This window comes from Geotrypetes seraphini, chromosome 7 (genome assembly GCF_902459505.1).
Source record: "Geotrypetes seraphini chromosome 7, aGeoSer1.1, whole genome shotgun sequence".
Lineage (NCBI taxonomy): Eukaryota > Metazoa > Chordata > Amphibia > Gymnophiona > Dermophiidae > Geotrypetes > Geotrypetes seraphini.
The window spans coordinates 27,091,813-27,112,357 of NC_047090.1; the positions used below are offsets into that span (position 1 = coordinate 27,091,813).

Here is a 20,545-nt window from a genome sequence, read left to right on the forward strand (position 1 = left end):
CAGCTGGTGGCAATCAGCTTTGAGCATGCATAAGCGTTTTGCTGATTGCCGCTAGCGTTAAATTCAGAAATTCAATGCCAGGTCATGTCCAGGCATTGACATTGAATGTTCAGGTCTCTGGGGTTGGCTAATGCACAGCTAGTTTAATGAAATATTCAGCACTTCATCAGTTATAGGTTATTGCATAAAGTAGACTCACCTTTTCAGAATGGCAGGCCTTCCCTTTCCCGGTGCATCCATAGGAGGGGTTTTAGGCACTTGGGTCAACTGGAGTCTTAGGCCTCTTTCCCAATGCATTCTGGGATGCACTGGGAGTGGCATAAGACTCCCATGGGCCATGGCCTTAAGATGCACCAGGAAGAGGAAGGCCCGCCATTCGGAAGAGGTGGGCCTGCCGGCCAGAGCATTTTGCAGGCCTACATTTCAGGCGCTTAGGGCCACTTAAGCTCGCCTAAGGCCACTTCCAGGCGAAACCGATGGAGCTTAAGCGTCCCTAGGTACCTCCCTGTAGATGCAACAGATGCCTATAGTGAAGGCGGCCTGCCTCCAGTTGTTGTTTTTTATTTTTATTTTTTTAGAAAGCGTGCATCCTGATTGGCTGGTTAGACAGCAGAGAGAAGGGGGTGACCATAGGAGAGATAGCATTGAGTAGAGTGGTAGGAATCAGATCAGAGGAGAAAGTAGTAAGTTTGGAAGAGGAGAGAAGATGTGTAGTTTCCCTTAAGTGATTTTAGGAAAGGAGGCAATGGTTGAAGGAGGAGTGGAGTGGGCAGGGGGGAAGGAGAGGTGGTGGTGGCTTGGTTGAGAAGTCAATGTTAATTTTGTGGACCTTGTCATAGAAGTAATCAGGGCAACAAACATAAGGAGAAAGTCCAACCTAATCTGTAGAAAAAAAAACAACAACCAACCAGGAGAAACAAACAAAACTGCAGACTGTGTACAAGATGCAGGCAAAAATTTATTGTACCAAAATTAAAATGCAAATAAATAAAATAAAACCCTTTTACAATCAAGGGACCCGACGCTTTACTTTTTTTAGCAATCCTCGGCGAACACTACATACAGGCACTTTGTTGTTTATCTTCATTTTTTATGGTATATTCCAACCTTTTTTACCATGGACCCCTGATGAAGGTTTGTCCGAAACACGGACCGTGTCGGGTCCCTTGATTGGTAAAAGGGTTTTATTTTATTTATTTGCATTTTAATTTTGGTACAATAAATTTTTGCCTGCATCTTGTACACAGTCTGCTGTTTTGTTTGTTTCTCATAGAAGTAATCAACCATAGTCTGGGAGGAAGGTGATGGAGGGGTTGGAGGTGGGGGTACTCTGAGCAGAGAGTTCAGATGGTGAGGGTTGGAGCAGCAAGAGCTCTCTCACTTGTTGGCAAGTGAAAGAGCAGACTTGAAGGAAGTCAGGAGGAATTTAAAGTGAATGAAGTCAGTCAGAGACTGAATTGAAGGACCATCCAAAAAGGTACAAGAGCACATCAATCCGGGGTGAAGAAGCACTGTCATTTTGTTGAACAGCAGATAGAGTATAGCATATGTTTTCCTGATTCCTTGTCCTAAAAAATTACCTGAAATCATCCAACGTCTCCTGTATCATATTTTTAATGAAATGGATCTGAATTGGTGTCAGGGGTGCACTTGTTCTGTCACTTCCAATAGTATCTGATATTTTTTCTGACAATGTACTTGCAACTGCTGCAGTGACAGAGGTGGTTTTCTTCGGACCTGTACAGTACAATAATGATGAGAAATAAATCAAAACAGGGAAGCATGTTAAAAAAAATGGGGGTGGGGGTAGCAATGGGCAGAGGTTACAGTGCAGAACTGGGACTCAGGATGTCTGGGATTTAATTCTAGGGGAGTTTTTTTGTCGTTGTTTTTACATGTTCAGCGTATGACCTCAAGAGAGTCACTTCACCACCCTGCACCGTAAACAGAACTGAATGTTAATGTTCATCACTCTTTCTCAACTTTACAGGTTACTACATAGAGAGTACAAATGTTTATCGAGTGTCAAATACTGAAATGACTGCACATATGCCCAAGGTGCACTTCAAGAATTCTGTTAGAATGAAAAATGTCAAAAATATCAAATTATTCTGACTGCAGGAAAATATGGCTTGTCAAGCACTGGAAATACAAGCCATATGATACACGCTTGGGTGGTTTCAGTGGAGACAAACTGAAATCTCACAATATAAGAAAACTATATTTTCTAAATCCCTATTTTCATATAGATATTTACAATATAAATGATCAAAAAAAAGAAAAGATAGCATTGCTTTTGCCAGTATGAGGAGCTAAAGCCACAAGCAAGACTGAAGGAGACGGAGGGGAAAACAATATAATGTGAACACACTAAATGCAAAGAAAGAAATATTCAAAGCCATTTTGGTGAATTAAAAAAAAAAAAAAAAGGTTTACAACATTTCAGAAATATAAGGGGGCACTGCGTGAAAACACAAAGTCTAAAACTTCAGAAAAAAATATATTGTTCAGTAAATAACTGAAACCTTAAAGTCGCACCAGAGCCAACAGCCCTTTCAGTACACCTTCAATGTGAGAACTACATTCATATCATGGGTTTCCATATTCTGGAAAAAAATGACACGGAGGTAAAAACTCCTAAATAGAGAAAATCATCTGTGCCCAAAAAACTTCTACACTTTAAAGACAAAAGCCCAGATTCTCTAACTGGTGCTGATAAGGCACCCAAACTCAGTTAAAAAAAAAAAAAAAAAAAACACTGTTGAAATGCTGTTTTAATTGAGTTTCAAGATGCCTAAAAAATCAGTGCCAGAATCTTACCTCTGTAGGCGCTTTAGGACACCAAACATCACTACAGGTGTGGCTAATAAGAAAAGCCTTACTGGGTCAGACCAATGGTCCATCAAGCCCAGTAGTCCGTTCTCATGGTGGCCAATCCAGGTCACTAGAACCTGGCCAAAACCCAAGGAGTAGCAATATTCCATGCTACCGATACAGGGCAAGCAGTTGCTACTCCCGTTTCTTTCTTCCTCCAGGAACTTGTCCAAAAATTTCTTAAAACCAGCTACGCTAGCCGCTCTTACCACATCCTCTGGCAACGCGTTATTCTCTGAGTGAAAAAAAAAGTTCTCCAATTGGTTTTAAAAGTTTTTCCCTGTAACTTCATCGAGTGTCCCCTAGTCTTTGTCATTTTTGACGGAGCGAAAAATCGATCCCTTGTACCGGTTCTACTCCACTCGGGATTTTGTAGACTTCAGTCATATCTCCCCTCAGCCGTCTCTTTTCCAAGCTGAACAGACCTAAACCGGAAGTAGCATTAGGCAGCCTAAAGTGCCTACAGAGTGCGATTCACATCCTAGGTAGGCGCCGGAAATATAGGCCAGGCAATCCCTAGCCTACATTTCCAGCGCCTACCTTCAACAGAGGCGCAATTCTGAACCTGGCATCATCACGTGGTTGACACGCAATCGGCAGCCGCCAACGTCACCAATTACAGAATCTGGGCCAACACGTGTTTTTCAAACAACAGTGTCCAAAAAAAATGCTGTTTTGTCTTTAAAGTGTAGCAGTTCTTTGGGCACAGATGATTTTCTCCATTTAAGAGATTTTACCTCTGTGTCATTTTTCTCTACCATATGAAAACCTACGATATGAATATAGTAGGGGAGAGTGTGGCGCAGTGGTTAAAGCTACAGCCTCAGCATCCTGAGGTTGTGGGTTCAAACCCACGCTGCTCCTTGTGACCCTGGGCAAGTCACTTAATCCCCCCATTGCCCCAGGTACATTAGATGGATTGTGAGACCACAGGGAAAAATGCTCGAGTACCTGAATAAATGCATGCAAACCATTCTGAACTCCCCTGGGAGAATGCCATAGAAAATTGAATAAATAAAAAAAATTAACTGAAGGTGTAATGAAAGGGCTATTGATTCTTATATACTGATGAGATTTGGGGGTTTCAGTTATTTAATTAATATATATTTTTTGTGACGTTTACACTTTCAGGTTTTCACACAGTGGCTCTATATATGAGGGTGAATCAAAAATTAAAGGCAACTGTTAAATTACGCAATAACCGGAACAGAGCTAGCAAAGTGCAACATATGCACTCGTACATTGCCTGTTGAACAGTTCGTCCGCGCCTAGCGCGTGATACAATCGTGTCAAGTCCTTTTTTTTTAATGTTTGAATAAAACATTTTCAGCACCACAATAATCTCTGCTGTTTGGGGGGGGGGGGGGCTACATTTTGATTTCCATTTATAGCAGTGCTTCTCAACCTTTTTACACCTATGGACCGGCAGAAATAAAATAATTATTCTCGTAGTCCGGCATCGGTCCGTGGACCGGCGGTTGAAAATCCTGCCCATCTCTACCCAATCTCCACCCCAGACCCCGCCCCAATAATAGTACTAATTGCACCTTGCACGTCCCGTGCCTCATCTGGAAGCCTTCCCTCTGACGTTGCAACGTCAGAGAGAAGGCTTCCGGTTCAAGCGCAGGATGCTCGTAGGAGCCACTGCCCGTGGCTTTGTGCACTGAATCAGTTAGGAAGGGGGAGCTGGCTCGAAGATATCGCCGCATCGATCGCACCGTGGACCGGCGATTGAAGAACACTGTGCTGGCCCTGTGGACTGGCAGGAAATTTCTGTGGACCGGCATTGGTCCATGGACCGGTGGTTGAAGAACACTGATTTATAGAACTCCCTCCTCTACGACACCTTGCAAATTTCCATGCAAAAACAGTATCAGATTCACAGAGAAAATATACCGTTTGCCTGTGATGCCACACTTTATTCATCACTTCGAAGTACAGTATTAACAACGCTTTATTAAATTTATTGTTATTATGGGCAAAAATACAGGTTTTGAAACTGTTCACTTACTTGCCAAAGAAATACCATTTACTGGAGAATCACAGGTTAGCTGTACATGGTTCTCACTACCTCTCTTTTCGTCTGCCTCTGGAGTCTTCATTATTGACGGAGTGTTAATATTTCCACTGGAATCTGCACTTGATGAACTTAATTTTGTAAGCTTCCAATTGAAACATAAAAATAAGAAAAATACAGTGTTACTCTGCCTTGTAATATTTTGGGGGGACCTGTCAGTTTTCTGCCTGCTCCTTTGAGCTTCTGCTCAACTGGAACTGGAGGCTGTCATCTGGCACCACTAACTGTCATCCAGAGGCTGTCTCCTATTTTGTATCCCACACACCTAGCCTGCTTGTCACAGCAACAGTCCTTGAGAGAGGATCACATAGAAAGGCACCTTGTGTGATCCTCTAGGGGCATGCAGGGGGGAAAAAATGTTCTATTTATTACTGGAACTTTTTTTTTTTTTTTGGATTTTTTTTCTGGATTAGTTTTAGACTTTTTTTTTTTCCCCAGTTCATTTCAGAAAGTGTGTAAAAATGAGATTAAAACATGCATAAAAGAATTTTAACATGCATAAATCAAGTTTACATACATTAAAATAGTACAACTTGGGCTACTGTTAAGTTGGGTTATTTCACCTTATATTGATAACTTCCCCTTTTAATGAGCATTAAATAAATAGAATTTTCCAAACCTAAACCAATAACCAAGGCCCTGATTCTATTTTTTAAAATGCCTACCATTAGGTGCCTAGATCAGCATGCCTAGGTGATCTAGGCACCTAACTTAGGGGTCCTTTTATCAAGGCGTGGGTTTAACGTACGGAATACCGTGTGTTAAACCCCCTGCCTCGCTAGTCGCTAATGCCTCCATTGACGAGGCATTAGTTTTTTGGCTTGCTACAGGGGTTAGCGCGTGATGAAATGTCCGACGCGCTAACCTCCTTAGCGTGCCTTGATAAAAGGAGCCCTTAATTTTTTTAATTGGTTAAGTCGGTGCTGTTAATTGAATAGTGCCATTAAAAACTAATTTAAAAAAATCAAGAATGTATAGTATGACTTGATTTATTGTACACTTGTTTGTATAATGTAAAAAGGAATAAAGATATAAAAAAAAAAAAAAGAAAAAAAAATCATTTTCGTGTAGGAACCTAACTTGGTAGGTGCCACATACATGAACACACACCGAGGAGTCTACCGACACCTACTTGTGCCTATCTGAAAAGTAGGCATGGTCAGGGGGCGGAGCTTGGTCTAAGATTGCCTTAGGCAACGGTAGGCATCTGTGTTAGGTGCCAGTAAATTAGGCCAAGAAAACCCTGGCCTAATATACTGGCCCAACATGGTGATGCCTTCTGGCACCCAAGTCGAGTTCAGCGCCTCTAGGCTCGATTCTACAAACAGCACCTAGTGGTTGATTGACAATCACGCTAGGCCAGACAAGGGCAACTCCGGTCCTTGAGGGCCAGAATCCAATCGGGTTTACAGGATTTCCACAATGAATATGCATGAGATCTATTTGCATGCACTGCTTTCAATGCATATTCATTGGGGAAATCCTGACAACCCGGCCCTCGAGGACCAGAGTTACCCATGTCTGCGCTAGGCAATGCCTAGCCACTTTGCACCGTTTATAGAATCTGGCCCCAAATGCCCATCCCTATAAATCCAGGGCCTGATCTTATAAAAGGGCTATGTGGAATGTCAAAAAAGGCATTATAAAGAGAACATAAAACAGGCACAGAGAACTACCCAGATTTACTACCCAAATTTGCACTTATGCTGAAGCAGCTGCAAATGTGTGCCCTGAAAATTATATATTTAGTAACATACATGCAAACTACACCGCCCCAGGCACACCTATACTTGGTCCTCAAATAAGCAGGTGCATTCTTCCGTGCGTCTACACTTAGGGTTCCTTTTACAAAAACTAAAAATGCTAGCACACCTTTGTAAAAGGAGACTTAGGTATGTATATCCATGTGCAATTTTATAAGAGTTCAAAAAACATCAATGTGCTTCACAAACTTTGTAAAAATATTTCTAAAAATGGAAGGAAATCACCTTATTAACCTTAATCCACTGAATAATACTGACTTCTCTAGGTTTCATCTTTGAACACTCTAACACAGTGATTTTCAACCTTTTTACACCTATGGACCGGCATCGGTCCGTGGACCAGCGGTTGAAGAACACAGGGCTAAGTCGTGGGCCAGACCCCACCCATCTCTACCCAATCTCCACCCCAGACCCCGCCCCCATAATAGTACTAATTGCACCTTGCACGTCCTGTGCCCCATCTGGAATCCTTCCCTCTGACGTTGCAACATCAGAGAGAAGGCTTCCGGTTCAGGCGCAGATTGCCCGGGGCTTTGTGCACTGAATCGGTTAGGAAGAGGGAGCTGGCTCGAAGATAACGCCGTATCGATCGCACCGTGGACCGGCGGTTGAAGAACACTGTTTTGGGCCTGATGCATATACTGGCCCTGTGGACCGGCAGGAAATTTCTGTGGACCGGCATTGGTCCATGGACCGGTGGTTGAAGAACACTGCTCTAATACATTCACTAGTCATGTCTAGACTAGATTACTGCAATGCGCTATATAAGGAAATAACCCAAAAAGAACTCCGATGACTACAAATAATCCAAAATGCAGCGGTTAAATTTCTCTCCAAGTCTAAAAAATCTGACCATGTGACACCACTCTTGATTAATGTACACTGGCCCCCACGCTCCCACAGAACAACATTAAATTTTATTCTATTATTTAAATCCAGAACTTTTCACTCACCAAATTTTATAGACAGACTACTCATTCCCTATAACTTGTCTAGAACATTGCAATCAAATAATTAAAACCTTTTGGTCATATCCTCGTTACGACAAATTGTTTACGATATCACTTGTAAACTGATTTTCTCTGTAAACACCCCCTTATTATGGAACTCTCTGCCATCCTTCTTTGCCATCACGTCTTCGGAAGGAATCTTCTCTGGATTGATTTAAATCGAACCTAAAAACGTTCTTATTTAAAGATGCATTTGATTTATAATCTTTCAACAACTTTTAACTGAACAGATGAAATCATTCCCTTCCTATTGTATTTACCATCCGTGTCTTACTATCATATGAATTACTGTATTTCACCCCTTACCTATTGTATAATATAGGTCTGTTTATGAGACTTGTATGTGTTTCCCTTATTACACCACTTAGAAATTTGATAATTTTAACAAACTTGAAACTTTCACAGTTTTTTTTTCCACTAGTCAAGGAACCTCCATAGTTTTAAAAATATGGCTGGGTGTGCTTGAGATTAGCATAATGGAACATCTATTACCTTCTAGTTCAGGAGTTGGAAACCTTTTTATGGCAAAGAGCCAATTTATCCAAAATGTTTGACCCAATATTTACAAAAAGCTGCAATGTGTAGCTTCTCTCCCCTCCAACCCCTTGCAGGTCTCTGCACCTCTTATTCCTCCCTCCCCTCCCCACAGCCAAGGTTCTCTCCCCTCTCCAGACCCCCGACCCTTTAATCTCACTCCCAACCCCACGGGCCTACCAAAGTACCTGGTGGTCCAGCAGCAGTCTTTGTGGCAGGATAGCGGCTCTCTCTCGTTTCCGTTTACTCACGACAGCCTTCTAAAACGGCTGCTGCAACCTCTCAGAGGCAGGAGTGAGAGGGCCGTGCTCCTGTCACAAAGACCCCTGCTGGACCAGCAGGTACCTTGGTAGGCCCGGGTGAGGGGTGGATCGTGGGGTTGGCGGGAGATTAAAGGGTCAGGGCCTGGAGAACTGCAGCCACTTGCAAGAAGAGCTGCATGTGGCTCGCGAGCTGCAGGTTGCCAACCCCTGTTCTAGTTGATAGGACAGGCCTCTGTGAAAACTCATTTTAAACAGCTAATAGTCTTATATGCTTCTGCAAAAGAGATTTTAAGATGCATATAATACCAGCTGTTCATGCAAACAGTGAATCATTTTGAAAATGCCTGCCTGATTTTGAAAGACACTGGACTGAAAGATTAGTCTGCAAGGCATGAACTTATAAATGTTTCATTCTTTAAAAATTTAATGAAATACATAACTACCATATATACTCGAATATAAACCCGAGTATAAACCGAGATAACCGTTTTCCTCCCAAAAAGGAGGAAAACTGTTGACTTGAGTATAAACTGGGGGAGGGGGGGAAAGGGTGTTTATATTTCAAGTCATGGACTGGTTCGTTTCTTATTTTTCAGATAGATCATCTAAGGTCATTTTCAACGGCATATTGTCTGAACCTTTTACAACCAAATACGGAATTCCACAAGGTTCCATCTTATCGCCACTGCTTTTTAACATCTTTATGTCGCCCCTTTTGATGGTAGGCCAATCTATTGGCTTTACCACATTTGCATATGCTGCTGATGTGCAATTAATCCATCCCATTGATCTTAATAATATAGAGGAGGTTGTAGCCATAAACCATAAATTAGAAAAAATTAAAACATGGTTAGATTCAACAAATAGTCTCTTAACATTAATAAATCAAAACTTATGATTTTTCTTTTCAAAGAAGGCATAACTCTTCAGGTTCCCCTGAAATTGGAATCTCTTCCTATTAAAGTCGTCCCTACTTTAAAATTGTTAGGAGTCACTTTTGACAGTAAATTCTCTTATCACAATAACATCAGTACAGTTGTTCAGAAATGCTTCCATCGTCTTAGAATGATACGTTCTCTTGCGAAGTTATTAGAACCAGCTTCCCTGAATACACTGATCCACTCTCTAGTAATTTTTTGCATAGATTACTGCAATGCCCTTTATAAAGGCATTACAAAAAAAGAAATAAGACGGCTTCAAATAGTGCAGAATACAGTTATCAAGATTATTTATGGTGCTAAGAAATTCGATCACGTTTCACCTCTCCTGTTCAGCGCACATTGGTTACCCGTTGAACACAGAATTAGTTATAAAATCTTACTTTTAACCTTTACAACACGCTTAAATAATCAACCAGAGTTCATTGACAGACTTTTAATGCCTTATAATCCTTCAAAAATGCTTCGTTCAATGTCACAAAATCTTCTTGTCATCCCATCATTAAAATTAATTAATATGTTGCGTTCCAATAATTTTGCTGTCACTGCTCCTTCTCTCTGGAACTCCCTGCCCAATCATTTGAGCTGTGAAACCGTAACAAAACAATTCAAATCAAAATTAAAAACATTTTTGTTCCAGGATGCCTTTGAACAGTAACTGTCCTCTTAAGGACAAAAACAAACAAGTTTCAGCTCTTTTTATCCTAATCTATTGTTCTTTCTCTTTTTTGTTGTGCTATCTCTTTCACGATTGTAGTTCTTCCCTTTTATCCTATTGTTTCAAGTTAGTCCATATGTCTTATTATGTGTTTCACTAAATTAGTTTGGTATTGTTTAGTATCCCTAGTTTTAACTGTTTTTATGTTAATTTTATATTGTACACCGCTTAGAAACCTGATTAAGCGGTCTAAAATTTTTTTTAATAAACTTGAAACTATTCATGCAGCAGCAGTCAACATTTCCCGCCTCCCCATCACCTCCACCCCAGCAGCAAATGACATTTCTTTATGACCCTGCTGCTGTCACAAACTTTTCCCCACTTCCCCCACCCCCTCAATAATCAACTTTTCACTTACAGGTACTTGCTTCCCCTATACATGCTGAGAAAGTTATCCACTGATAGGATTGGAGCGGGGCTTTGAGCATCTGTACAAGCTCTTAGGCCTGCTGGCTCCCGCCTTTTCCATGACTCCACAGCTCCTCAGTATCTCTCTTCTCTCCCCCGGACACTCCCCTCATCAGTTAAGTCTCTCTTATCTATACCCGTCTAGTCTAGTATGCCTGGAACAAACTGCCTGACTCAGTACATCAAGCTCCGTCTCTGGCAGGATTCAGATCCAGACTCAATGCTGTTTTCAATTCCAAACTCAACCTACCTTCTAAGCACCAATATCTGTCTTATCATTTCCCCTGTAATTCCCCCACCTGAGCACAATGTATATTGATGCACCTTCTTGTCCAGTTTGTCTGCCTTGACTAGATTGTAAGCTCTTTTGAGCAGGGACTGTCTCTTCTGTGTTTTGATGTACAGTGCTGCATATGTCTAGTTGCGCTATAGAAATGTTAAGCAGTAGTAGTACTCTTTGGGGATCCTGCATTGAATCTTGCCACTCTTTGGGGCTTCCGCATGGAATCTTGCCACTCTTTGAGGATTCTGGATGGAATCTTGCCACTCTCTGGGGATTCTGCATGGAATCTTGCTACTCTGGGGATTCCGCATTGGAATCTTGCCACTCTTTGGGGATTCCGGATGGAATCTTGCCACTCCGCCCTAATAAATTTTCTATAAGGATCTTTTCAGAACCTAACTCTCAAAGTCATATGGCTAAAACTTTTGCATTCTGGTCTCTTTACATCCTATGAGATTAGTTATGAATTAACTATACATGGTAAAGTTAAGCGTCTTTTCCTTTGAGAATAATCAGAAAAATACAATACCCATTTTTATTAAAGATACATTACAGCTGATAAAAGTGTAATCTGACTCCAATCTGAGCACACGTCTGCCGTGACACTTGTGTAAAATCATCATTTAGTCTACCTGCTTTAATGGTTCTCTGGGCTCTTGCTTTGCAGGAAGTGTTTTCTGAGTCTTGGCATTTGTTTCCTGATTTTCATCCTCTTCTTTAATTGGAGATGCACCAAAAAAACAATGTGATGACGACTGTGACCCACGTGCACTAACACCTACAGGATTTCTTCTTGTGGAAGATGATGAGCCAAATTGCTGTACGAAGTCTAGAGCTACAAAAGAAGAAAATCCTTCCCTGTTATATCATATTGATTAGATGAAAATGTGCTGAGTTTGCCTTTCCTCTCTAATTGTTGTTCTGTCCTGTATGAGCTGTGGTTATGCACAAGCTGTTATACTTATTTTCTTCAAATTGTTTAATATTTCTACATATAATATGCTTCAAACCCTGTTGCTTCTATCTCTACATCATCACCAAAATTCGACTCTTCTACTGAGCACACTACCCAGACACTTGTCCATACTCTCGTAACCTCACGCTTAAGAGTACTGCAATCTACTCCTAACTAGTCTCCTGCAGTGCTGCCTCTCCCCCTGCAATCTGTGCAAAACTCTGCTGCACGACTCATCTTCTGCCAACCTCACTACGCTCAAGTCACCCTCCTTAAGTCATTTCACTGGCTCCTTATCTGCCATCGCATACAGTTCAAAATCTTATTGCTGACCCAGAATGTGTTCATTCTGCTGCCCCTCAATATCTCTCCTCTCTTCTCTCTTATATTCTTCCCAGAGAACTCCGTTCCTCAGATCAGCTGTTCACAGCTGTACCCTTCTTGTTCCTTTCATCTAGCAACCCCCTATGCCTGGAATAAAATGCCCAAGTTTGTCCGCCAAGCCCCTTCCCTTGTTTAAAAGCAGACTGAAAACCCACCTTTTTGATATAGCCTTCAACCCATAACCCTACTCTTCTGCCCACCAATCCAGCCAGCAGATTAACCGTTCCCCTTAACTGTATCCATGACATCATGTTTGTCTGTCTTTTCTGTATCCATGACATCATGTTTGTCTGTCTTTTCTGTTTAGATTGTAAGCTCTTTTGAGCAGGGACTGTCTTCTTTGTGACTCTGTACAGCGCTGCATACGTCTGGTAGCGCTATAGAATTAATAGTAGTAGTAATAGTAAAGGATGCAGACAATAGATCAGGAATCTAGGTTCATGTTTGATGATGTTTTTCTACCAAATTATATAACACTGTACTTGTGTAAAATATGAAGCATATCAGCAGCATTACAACCCATGCTTTTGCAAAAGATTCTGCAACAGTTTAGACAGGCTCATTCTTCACTGTTTTATTCATAAGAGGAAATGTCTAGTAACATAACCACAAAACACCAAGCTGGGGCAGTGGATCAATACAGGAACAAAGGGATGAATATCACTTATTTAGACATCAGCTGTGCTTCCAATACATTTAAAATGTGTCTTGGAGACGACCACACCAAGACCTTAGCATAGCAGGCAAAGCGACAGGGTAAAGTGAGGGGCTTATGGTATCTGACACATCAACCAATGGCCTTCAAATCATGCTGTGCATTATAGATCTCTTTTCTAACCCCAGATCAATACCTATGCCAATTAGGTTTGGCACTACAGATAGAAATGACAACAGCAGAATAAAGTCACTGCAGGTATTTGACCTAAAACCTAACCTGACAATTGAAGCTAAACCACCAGAAATGATAGGCCTCTAGCATATTTCCCTATTTTGAGGTAAGTTGCAAAGCTTACTTTTAATACTGATCAGTTTTGATGAACAATTAATTTTACTCTCACTCTTTCTTTTGTTTGCCTTAACAAATGTGGAGGAGCATAATCAAAAATGTGCCTAAGTCTAAGGTTGGACATTTTGTGCAAAACATTTACAAACCCAGTAGGAAAAATGTCCATTTTCAAAGCTGCCAAATGTCTATCTTTTATTTTTAAAAATGAGCACGTTTTGGTCCTTAGGACGCCTACCTTTTTTGCCCATTTTCAAAAATAAAAACGTCGAAGTTTTGTAGACGTACCCACCAACTACCTCATCTGATCGCAGCAGAAGGAATCCCCATCAGCTGAGTCAGTTTTGGGGAATTCCAGGCAGCTCAGCTGATGGGGATTCCCTCGATATCCCGTAATTCCCCCTCACATCCTGACATCCCCTCCCCCCAATGTTCCTGGGCCCCCCTCCCACATCCATGGAACCACCCGTACCTTTGGCCAATCAGGGCTTTCGGTCCCTCCCACTGCATCCGAAGATGCATTGAGAGGGGAAGAAACCCTGTCATTGCAGCATGCGGCCCTGTATGCAGGAGGAAGTGAGCTTCCCTCCTGCCATTTGCTCTTCCAAAGGTACGGGGCTGAAGATACAAGCTGGAAACTTGAAAGTATTTTCTGTAGGAGTCTGATGGAAAATTGATATAAAGAAAAGCCTTTCTGTGTGGAGTTTCTTTTTTAAAGATCCATGAAGACAAACTGAAATCTTCTATACTCCACCTTTTCTTTTTGTAGTTTGTTTGTAAGGGGTTTTCTATGTTAACTGTGTAAGTTGGCAGTGCTGATGAGAGTCGGCCTTCTCAAACTGGTGCTAGCACATTCTTATTAACAGAGTACCGCATATACCCAAATATAAGTCGATCTGAATATAAGTCGAGACCCCTTTTTTCCTCCCAAAAGGAGGAAAAATGATTGACTCGAATATAAGACAGGGGCTTAATATTCAAGTGCCATGCCCTGCCAGGATCTGCACCCAGTGTCCCCTCCCTCACGCCTTCCCTTGCCAGGCTCTGCACTCAGCCCCCCTCCCAGCCAGGTTCTGCACCCAGCCCCCTTCCCTCCCTGCCCTGCAAGGCTCTGAACCCAGCCCATTCCCTATCAAGCTCTGCACCCAGCCCCCTTCCTTCCCTGCCCTACCGGGCTATGCAGCTATCCCCCCTTCCTGCCAGGATCTGTATCCAGCCCCCCCTCACTCCCTTCCAGACTCTGCACCCAACTCCATACACCCTACCAGGCTTTGCACCCTGTCCCACCTTCCTACCCTGTACCCCCTCTGGTGGTCTAGTAGTAGGCCGGAATAGGAGAGATCCCTCTCGTCTCCCATTCCGGCCAACTAACAATGTTTTTAAACCCCAGCGCGCGTGCGTATACCTTTTTATGCCGGTTTTAATCCTTGGTGGTCCAGCGGTGTATGGGGCAGGAGAAATCTTTCTGCGTTCCTGCCCTTTGCTGAGCCACTGCCTCCGATCTCGCAGCACACCTAACCAGACCAAGCTGTTCGTGCTCCCTGCTCAGCTCAGAGTTGCTCTATGAATGGCTGCTGCTAGTTTCCACAAGAACTGGCGGAGGCCATTCAGACAGCAGCGCATGGCCGAACAGGAAGCACGAACAGCTCAGTCCTGTCGGGTGCGCTGCAAGATCGGAGGCAGCGGCTCAGCACAGGGCAGGAACGCAGAAAGGTCGCTCCTGCCCTATAGACCGCTGGACCACTAGGGATTAAAACCGGCATAAAAAGGTACGCACGGGCAGACAGAGGTTTAAAAGAATTGTTAGTTGACCGGCGTAAAAGGGTGGGGGTGGGGGGTTAAAAAAATTGCTAGTTGGCCGGGAAGGGAGACTAGAGGGATCTCTCCTGTTTTGGCCTACATCAAGTCGTGGAGGGGAGTCGGGTGATGACCCGAATATTGGTTGAAACTCCCATTTTTGGGCCCCAAAATCTCATCCTATATTCGAGTAGATTCAGTAATTGAAATCACTCACTACTATACTGTTGGTCAATTTGCCAGCTTTCATAACCTACGAAAACTTTCTTCAGCTGTCTGCTCATTCTGTCCAGGGGGACAATAGTATAACCCCACCGTATATTCCTTTCCTTATGGAATTCCTATCCATATGGATTCCACACTGCTCTATCTGTGTTGCTCAGAATGTTTATTTTGTATGATTCAATTCCCTCTTTAACATATAGCACAACCCTCCAATTTGTTTTACTCTATCATTGCGAAACAATTTGTATCCAGGTAACACACTGTCCTATTGATTGTCCTCCTTCCACCAGGTCTCTGAGAAGCCTATTATATCTACCTCATCATTCAGTGCTATACTGTATACTCTAACTCCCCTACTTTATTTTTTAGACTTCTAGCATTTGTATACAGACACTTCCAATTGTGGTTTTTTCTTGCATCTACAGGCTGCTGAGATGATAACAGGGTTAACTTGACATCTTTACTCTGCTTCCCTCTTAAGAACTCTTGGCTTTCTTTCACCATTTTTAAAACATCTCTGTTGGGACTCCCTAAATGTTCTGATTCAACAGTATCCTTCAAGGATACTCTATACCGAACCATTTGCTACTGAGCGACTGAAATAAACCAGCGCAGAGAGCTATTCTATACCCGGTGCTCCAACCTGTGCATCGCACTTAGATTTGATTTCCATACCAAACTGTGCGTGCGAGGAATTACACCACCTGGCATGTAAGTTAGGTGCAAATCTCCGATATTCAGTAATACTTGATCGCAACTTTACATTACATTATATTGATGTTTTCTATCCCGCCAATACCTTTCAGTTCTAGGTGGTTTACAACAAGAAATTAGCCTGGGCATTCCCAGGGAAATTACAAGGTTGATAGCTATAGTATGCTTTGGGATCTGGGAATGGTCGATAGGGTTTGGTTAGATCATTTGACAAATTTCTTGAATAGTATAGTTTTCAGTTCTTTCCTGAAAGTTTTGTAGTTGGGCGTCGTAGTCAGCAGATTTGAGAGGTGGTGGTCTATTTTTGTTGCTTTGGTGGCTAGTAGACTGTCATATATTTTTTTTGCTTTGCATGCCTTTGATTGGGGGGTGGGTAAAGTTTGCTCGAGTTCTCCTTGGTCTGGATGTGTTTGTCCTGATTAGGTGGTAGTTCAGATAGCTTGGTCCATTTCCATTTAGGACTTTGAATAGGGTGTAGTAGAATTTATGTTGTATACGTGCTTTTACTGGGAGCCAGTGTGAGTCTTGGAAAGCTGAGGTAATGTGGTCGTATTTTTTCAGCGAGTATATTAGTCTTAGGGCTGTATTTTGGACTGTTTGTAATTGTTTTAGCATGTTGGTGGGGCATGACAGGTAATGTATGTTACAGTAGTCCAGGAGTCCTAGGATTAGCGCTTGTACTGAGTTTGAATTGTTCGTTGTTGAAGTATTTTTGGACTTGTCTTAAGTTGGGCATGGTTGTGAATGCCTTCTGAACTGTGTTGCTGATTTGAAGTTGCATGGTGCAGCCTTTGTCTATCATTATTCCCAGTTTTAGGTTGGATTGTAAGGGATATGTGATGGAGTTTATTTCTAGGTTTGTTATGGTTGGGGTTTTGTTTCTTTCTAGAAGTAAGAATTTGGTTTTGTCTTGGTTCAGTTTTAATTTGTGGTCTCTCATCCATTTTGACACTGTTTCTAGTGCAATGTGTGGTTTGTTTGTTGTGTTGAGGGTGGTTTGATTGAAAGGCAGGAGGATGGTGATGTCGTCTGCGTAGCTGTATGATGTTATACCTTATTTGTCTAAGCATGTGCCAAGTGTGGCTATATAAAGGTTGAAGAGTGTTGGTGATAGTGGGGAGTCTTGGGGGACTCCGCAAGGGTTGTTCCAGGATTCTGATTGTTCATTGTTTGCTTTTACTCTTTATCTTCTTGAGTGGGGGAATCCTTCAAACCAATTGTAGACTTTGCCTGTGATTCCTATTCCTCCAGTGTTTGTAGTAGGATGTCATGATCTACTAGGTCAAATGCCGCTGTGAGATCGAGTTGTATAAGTAGCATTTTTTTGCCTTTGCTTAGGTGTTGTTTGGCTGTGTCTAGGAGAAAGACTAGTAGTGTTTCTGTACTGTAGTTGCCTCTGAAGCTTGATTGTGAGGGGTGAAGAATGTTGTGGGTTTCTAAGTATTCGATGAGAAGTTTTGCTATGAGGCCTTCCATTAATTTGACGTATAGCGATATTGAGGCTATAGGTCTGCGTGCTTGTACATGGTGTGCGCGTTGTCGGGGCAGCAGCCGGCTTGGCTTGGGAGCTGAGAGGTCATGATCGGGCAGAGTACGGTACAGGGATTCAAACAGAGACTGGACAGATTCCTGGGGGATAAAGGGATCGTGGGATACTGAAAAAGTATAGTGGGATACTGGGATACTGAGAAAGTATAAACCCAACCAGGTCGAGCATGTGCAAGACCGGAGGGCTAGGACTCCGATGGGAAGATAGGACTCATCAGGAAGCCAAGATGGCATGGGGGCCCCTTCTGGTGATTTAGACAGGTCATGACCTGTATGGGCCGCCGCGGGAGCGGACTGCTGGGCGTGATGGACCTATGGTCTGACCCGGCGGAGGCACTGCTTATGTTCTTATGTTCTTATTATGTTCTTCTACAGGATGGCAGCCGGCTTGAATCAGGAGCTGGGAGGTGCTGGCAGATGGCAGAGGCATCAGCCGAAGCGGGAGGGCAGCCGCTCGGAGACCCCCGAGAGAAGGAAGCCACCCCGCTGAAGAGGCTGCGACACCCACAGGCAGGTACCCACCTCTGGGCCATCATATCTGAGAGCTCGGTTTGCAAGTCAACGCTCGTTTTACAAGGCACGATTTGCGGGAGTGCTTTGCTCGTCTTGCAAAACACTCGCAAACTGTGTTACTCGCAAACCGAGGTTTGACTGTAATGCATATAACATCGTATGCGGTTTAGGAGTAAAATACCTTCCTCTCTTCTCTACATCTCTTCTTCTTCTTTCTTCTCTACATCTCTTCTTCTTTCCCCCTCTCTGCAGCCCTCCACATGACCTGCGTCTCTCCCTCTCCCTTCCCTCCCCACAGTCCATCTTACTTCATTGTCTTCAATCACCACACAATCCACACAGGCAGCCTTGGGGGCCTTTCCACCGATGTGTCCTGCCTCTCTGAAGCAACTTTCCTGGGTCTGTGCCAGAAGGCCCCCAGATACTGCCCAAAGCTGCCTGTCTAGAACGTGTGATCGATTAGAGACAACAGCTAGTAAGAAGGACTGCAAGGAGGGTGGGAAGAAGAGAAAGGGAAAGGGTGAAAAGCAAGATGCACAGAGGACTTTGGGGCAGGAGGGGAAGGTGAGAAGACACTGGATTCAGTAAAACTAAATCTGTATAGTGTGCTCATGAACATAGAGCACAGATCATGTGTGTTTTATGTGAGAAAATACATGCATGTTACAGCTAAATTTCTGACAAGTTTATCAACAGTGGTGAAACAAATATACAAAGTACATACCATCTTCTTTAGCTACCAAGTCTTCACTTGTCTTACAAGTTCCAGAATCTGAAAAGATATCCACATAAGAGAATTTTCATCTTCCTTAGCCAATGTGTTTTGTATCCAGTCTCTCCTTTCAATAAAGTCAGTTAACCATGCAGGTGAATATCTAGGGCATAACTCCCCTCCCCCACCAAGAAATAAAATCCATTGCATCTAATCAAAATTAAACTTCAAATCATTATTTTTTGTGTGTTTTAAGCAACTTTAACTGCCATATTACAAAAATTCCCCTGAACTCCCCATGGTAACCACATAGTATTACACTCACAGCACCCATCATTCCAAATTTACAGGGACCAATCAGATCCCATGTCCAAGGATGTAATTTATATCACCATTCCAACCAGTGGCATAGAATGGGGGGGGGGACGGGACAGACACCTCTCCTCCCCCCACGCATGCCTTCAGTCCCCCCCCACCCAATACCTCTAGCTCTTTCCCAGTGCAAGCAGCAGTTTCAACCTCTGACTTTACTTCTAGGTATCGTGACTAGAAAGTGACGTCAGAAAGACAGCCAATGCCGGCACCAAGTTGGAGATGCTGCTCGTGCCCGGGAATCTAAACAGGTACAGGGGAAGGAGTAGAGAGGGGCGGAGAAGAGGGCGCCTGACACCCTTGCTCGGCCAGTAGCTGAAGGCTACAGAGAACTGCAGAGAGGCAGCTATTAAGTGTGTCATTGATGTATAAAATGTGGTATTTATTGTTACACTTACTGTAAGTTTTGAAAATAATAAAGAATTGGGAAAAAAAAAAAAGAGAGGCAGCTTAAAGAGGCTCCTAAGAAATGACTGCAGAGAATTTTGTTTCTGGCTGAGGAAAGATACTCACCTTGCACTGCAAAATATATTTTAAAAAGTACAATTCTTTTATTTAATTTAAAAAAAAACGTAGGAAAATCAGGAGAGAACAAACAGTTCAGAGTTTGTACTAACTGAACTGGATTCATTTGAATAAAAGCAAATCCCAGCTTGCCTAGTGAGAGGAGACCCCATGCTCCTGCACAAACATCTGTTCACTGTGGGCATATATTACCAAAAGAGAACTGCCTGCCAAATCCCGATAAATAACGAAAAGGCAGAGAAGTGAACCCAGTGTGAAAGGGGTGGCATCACTTGTAAGATAGATATTAACTCAAACTAATTACTTTGTGTACAAATTGTGTACCTAGGAAACAAACATACCATAAAAAGTCTGAAAATAAATGACTTTTCTAGTGACAATATGGTTCTCCTTTTTGTTGCCACTAGCAACCAATTAAAACTGCTCCTTATGATACCAGTGATATCATCCTCAGGAAATGAATAAATCAAGAGATAGAAGCAATACCTTGCTGTGGATTGATAATTGGTTAAAAGACACGAAACAAACAGAATATAAATAAATGGCCAATTTTCCCTGATGAAGATAATAATGAAGGGTATATTGGGACCAGAGTTTAACTTATTAAATAGATAATCTAAAAAAAAAAAAAAAGAACAAGGCAATAAAATCTGCAGGTGACATAAAATTGGTCAAAGAAGTTAAAAGGTGAGTTGAGGGTGAGGACTCGGAGTTGAAGGCAACCTTTGTGAGACTGGAAAAAAGTAACATTAAATTTACCATGGACAGATGCATAAGCACCATAAGGTCTAGCCAGTCTGTTCATGTATACCAGATATTGTTCTTCAATCCCATCCTCTCCCTTACACATCCTCTGTTTTTGCCCCATGCTTTCTTGAATTCAGATACAGCCCTCGTCGCCAACACTTCTGTTGGCAGATCATTCTAGA

General features: G+C 42.5%; 1 protein-coding gene across 2 annotated transcripts in view; it reads right to left on the bottom strand.

Annotated features, from left to right (window-relative positions):
- NEDD1 (NEDD1 gamma-tubulin ring complex targeting factor) overlaps positions 1-20,545 on the bottom strand; it is an 89,727-nt gene that overhangs the window by 20,166 nt on the left and 49,016 nt on the right. For both annotated transcript variants that reach the window (XM_033950761.1, XM_033950760.1), the window contains 4 exons: positions 18,732-18,779; positions 11,501-11,703; positions 4,886-5,036; positions 1,581-1,737 (listed from right to left, as the gene is read on the bottom strand). In XM_033950761.1, the coding sequence (XP_033806652.1) occupies positions 1,581-1,737; positions 4,886-5,036; positions 11,501-11,703; positions 18,732-18,779 (559 nt within the window). The remainder of the gene's footprint in view (positions 1-1,580; positions 1,738-4,885; positions 5,037-11,500; positions 11,704-18,731; positions 18,780-20,545) is intronic.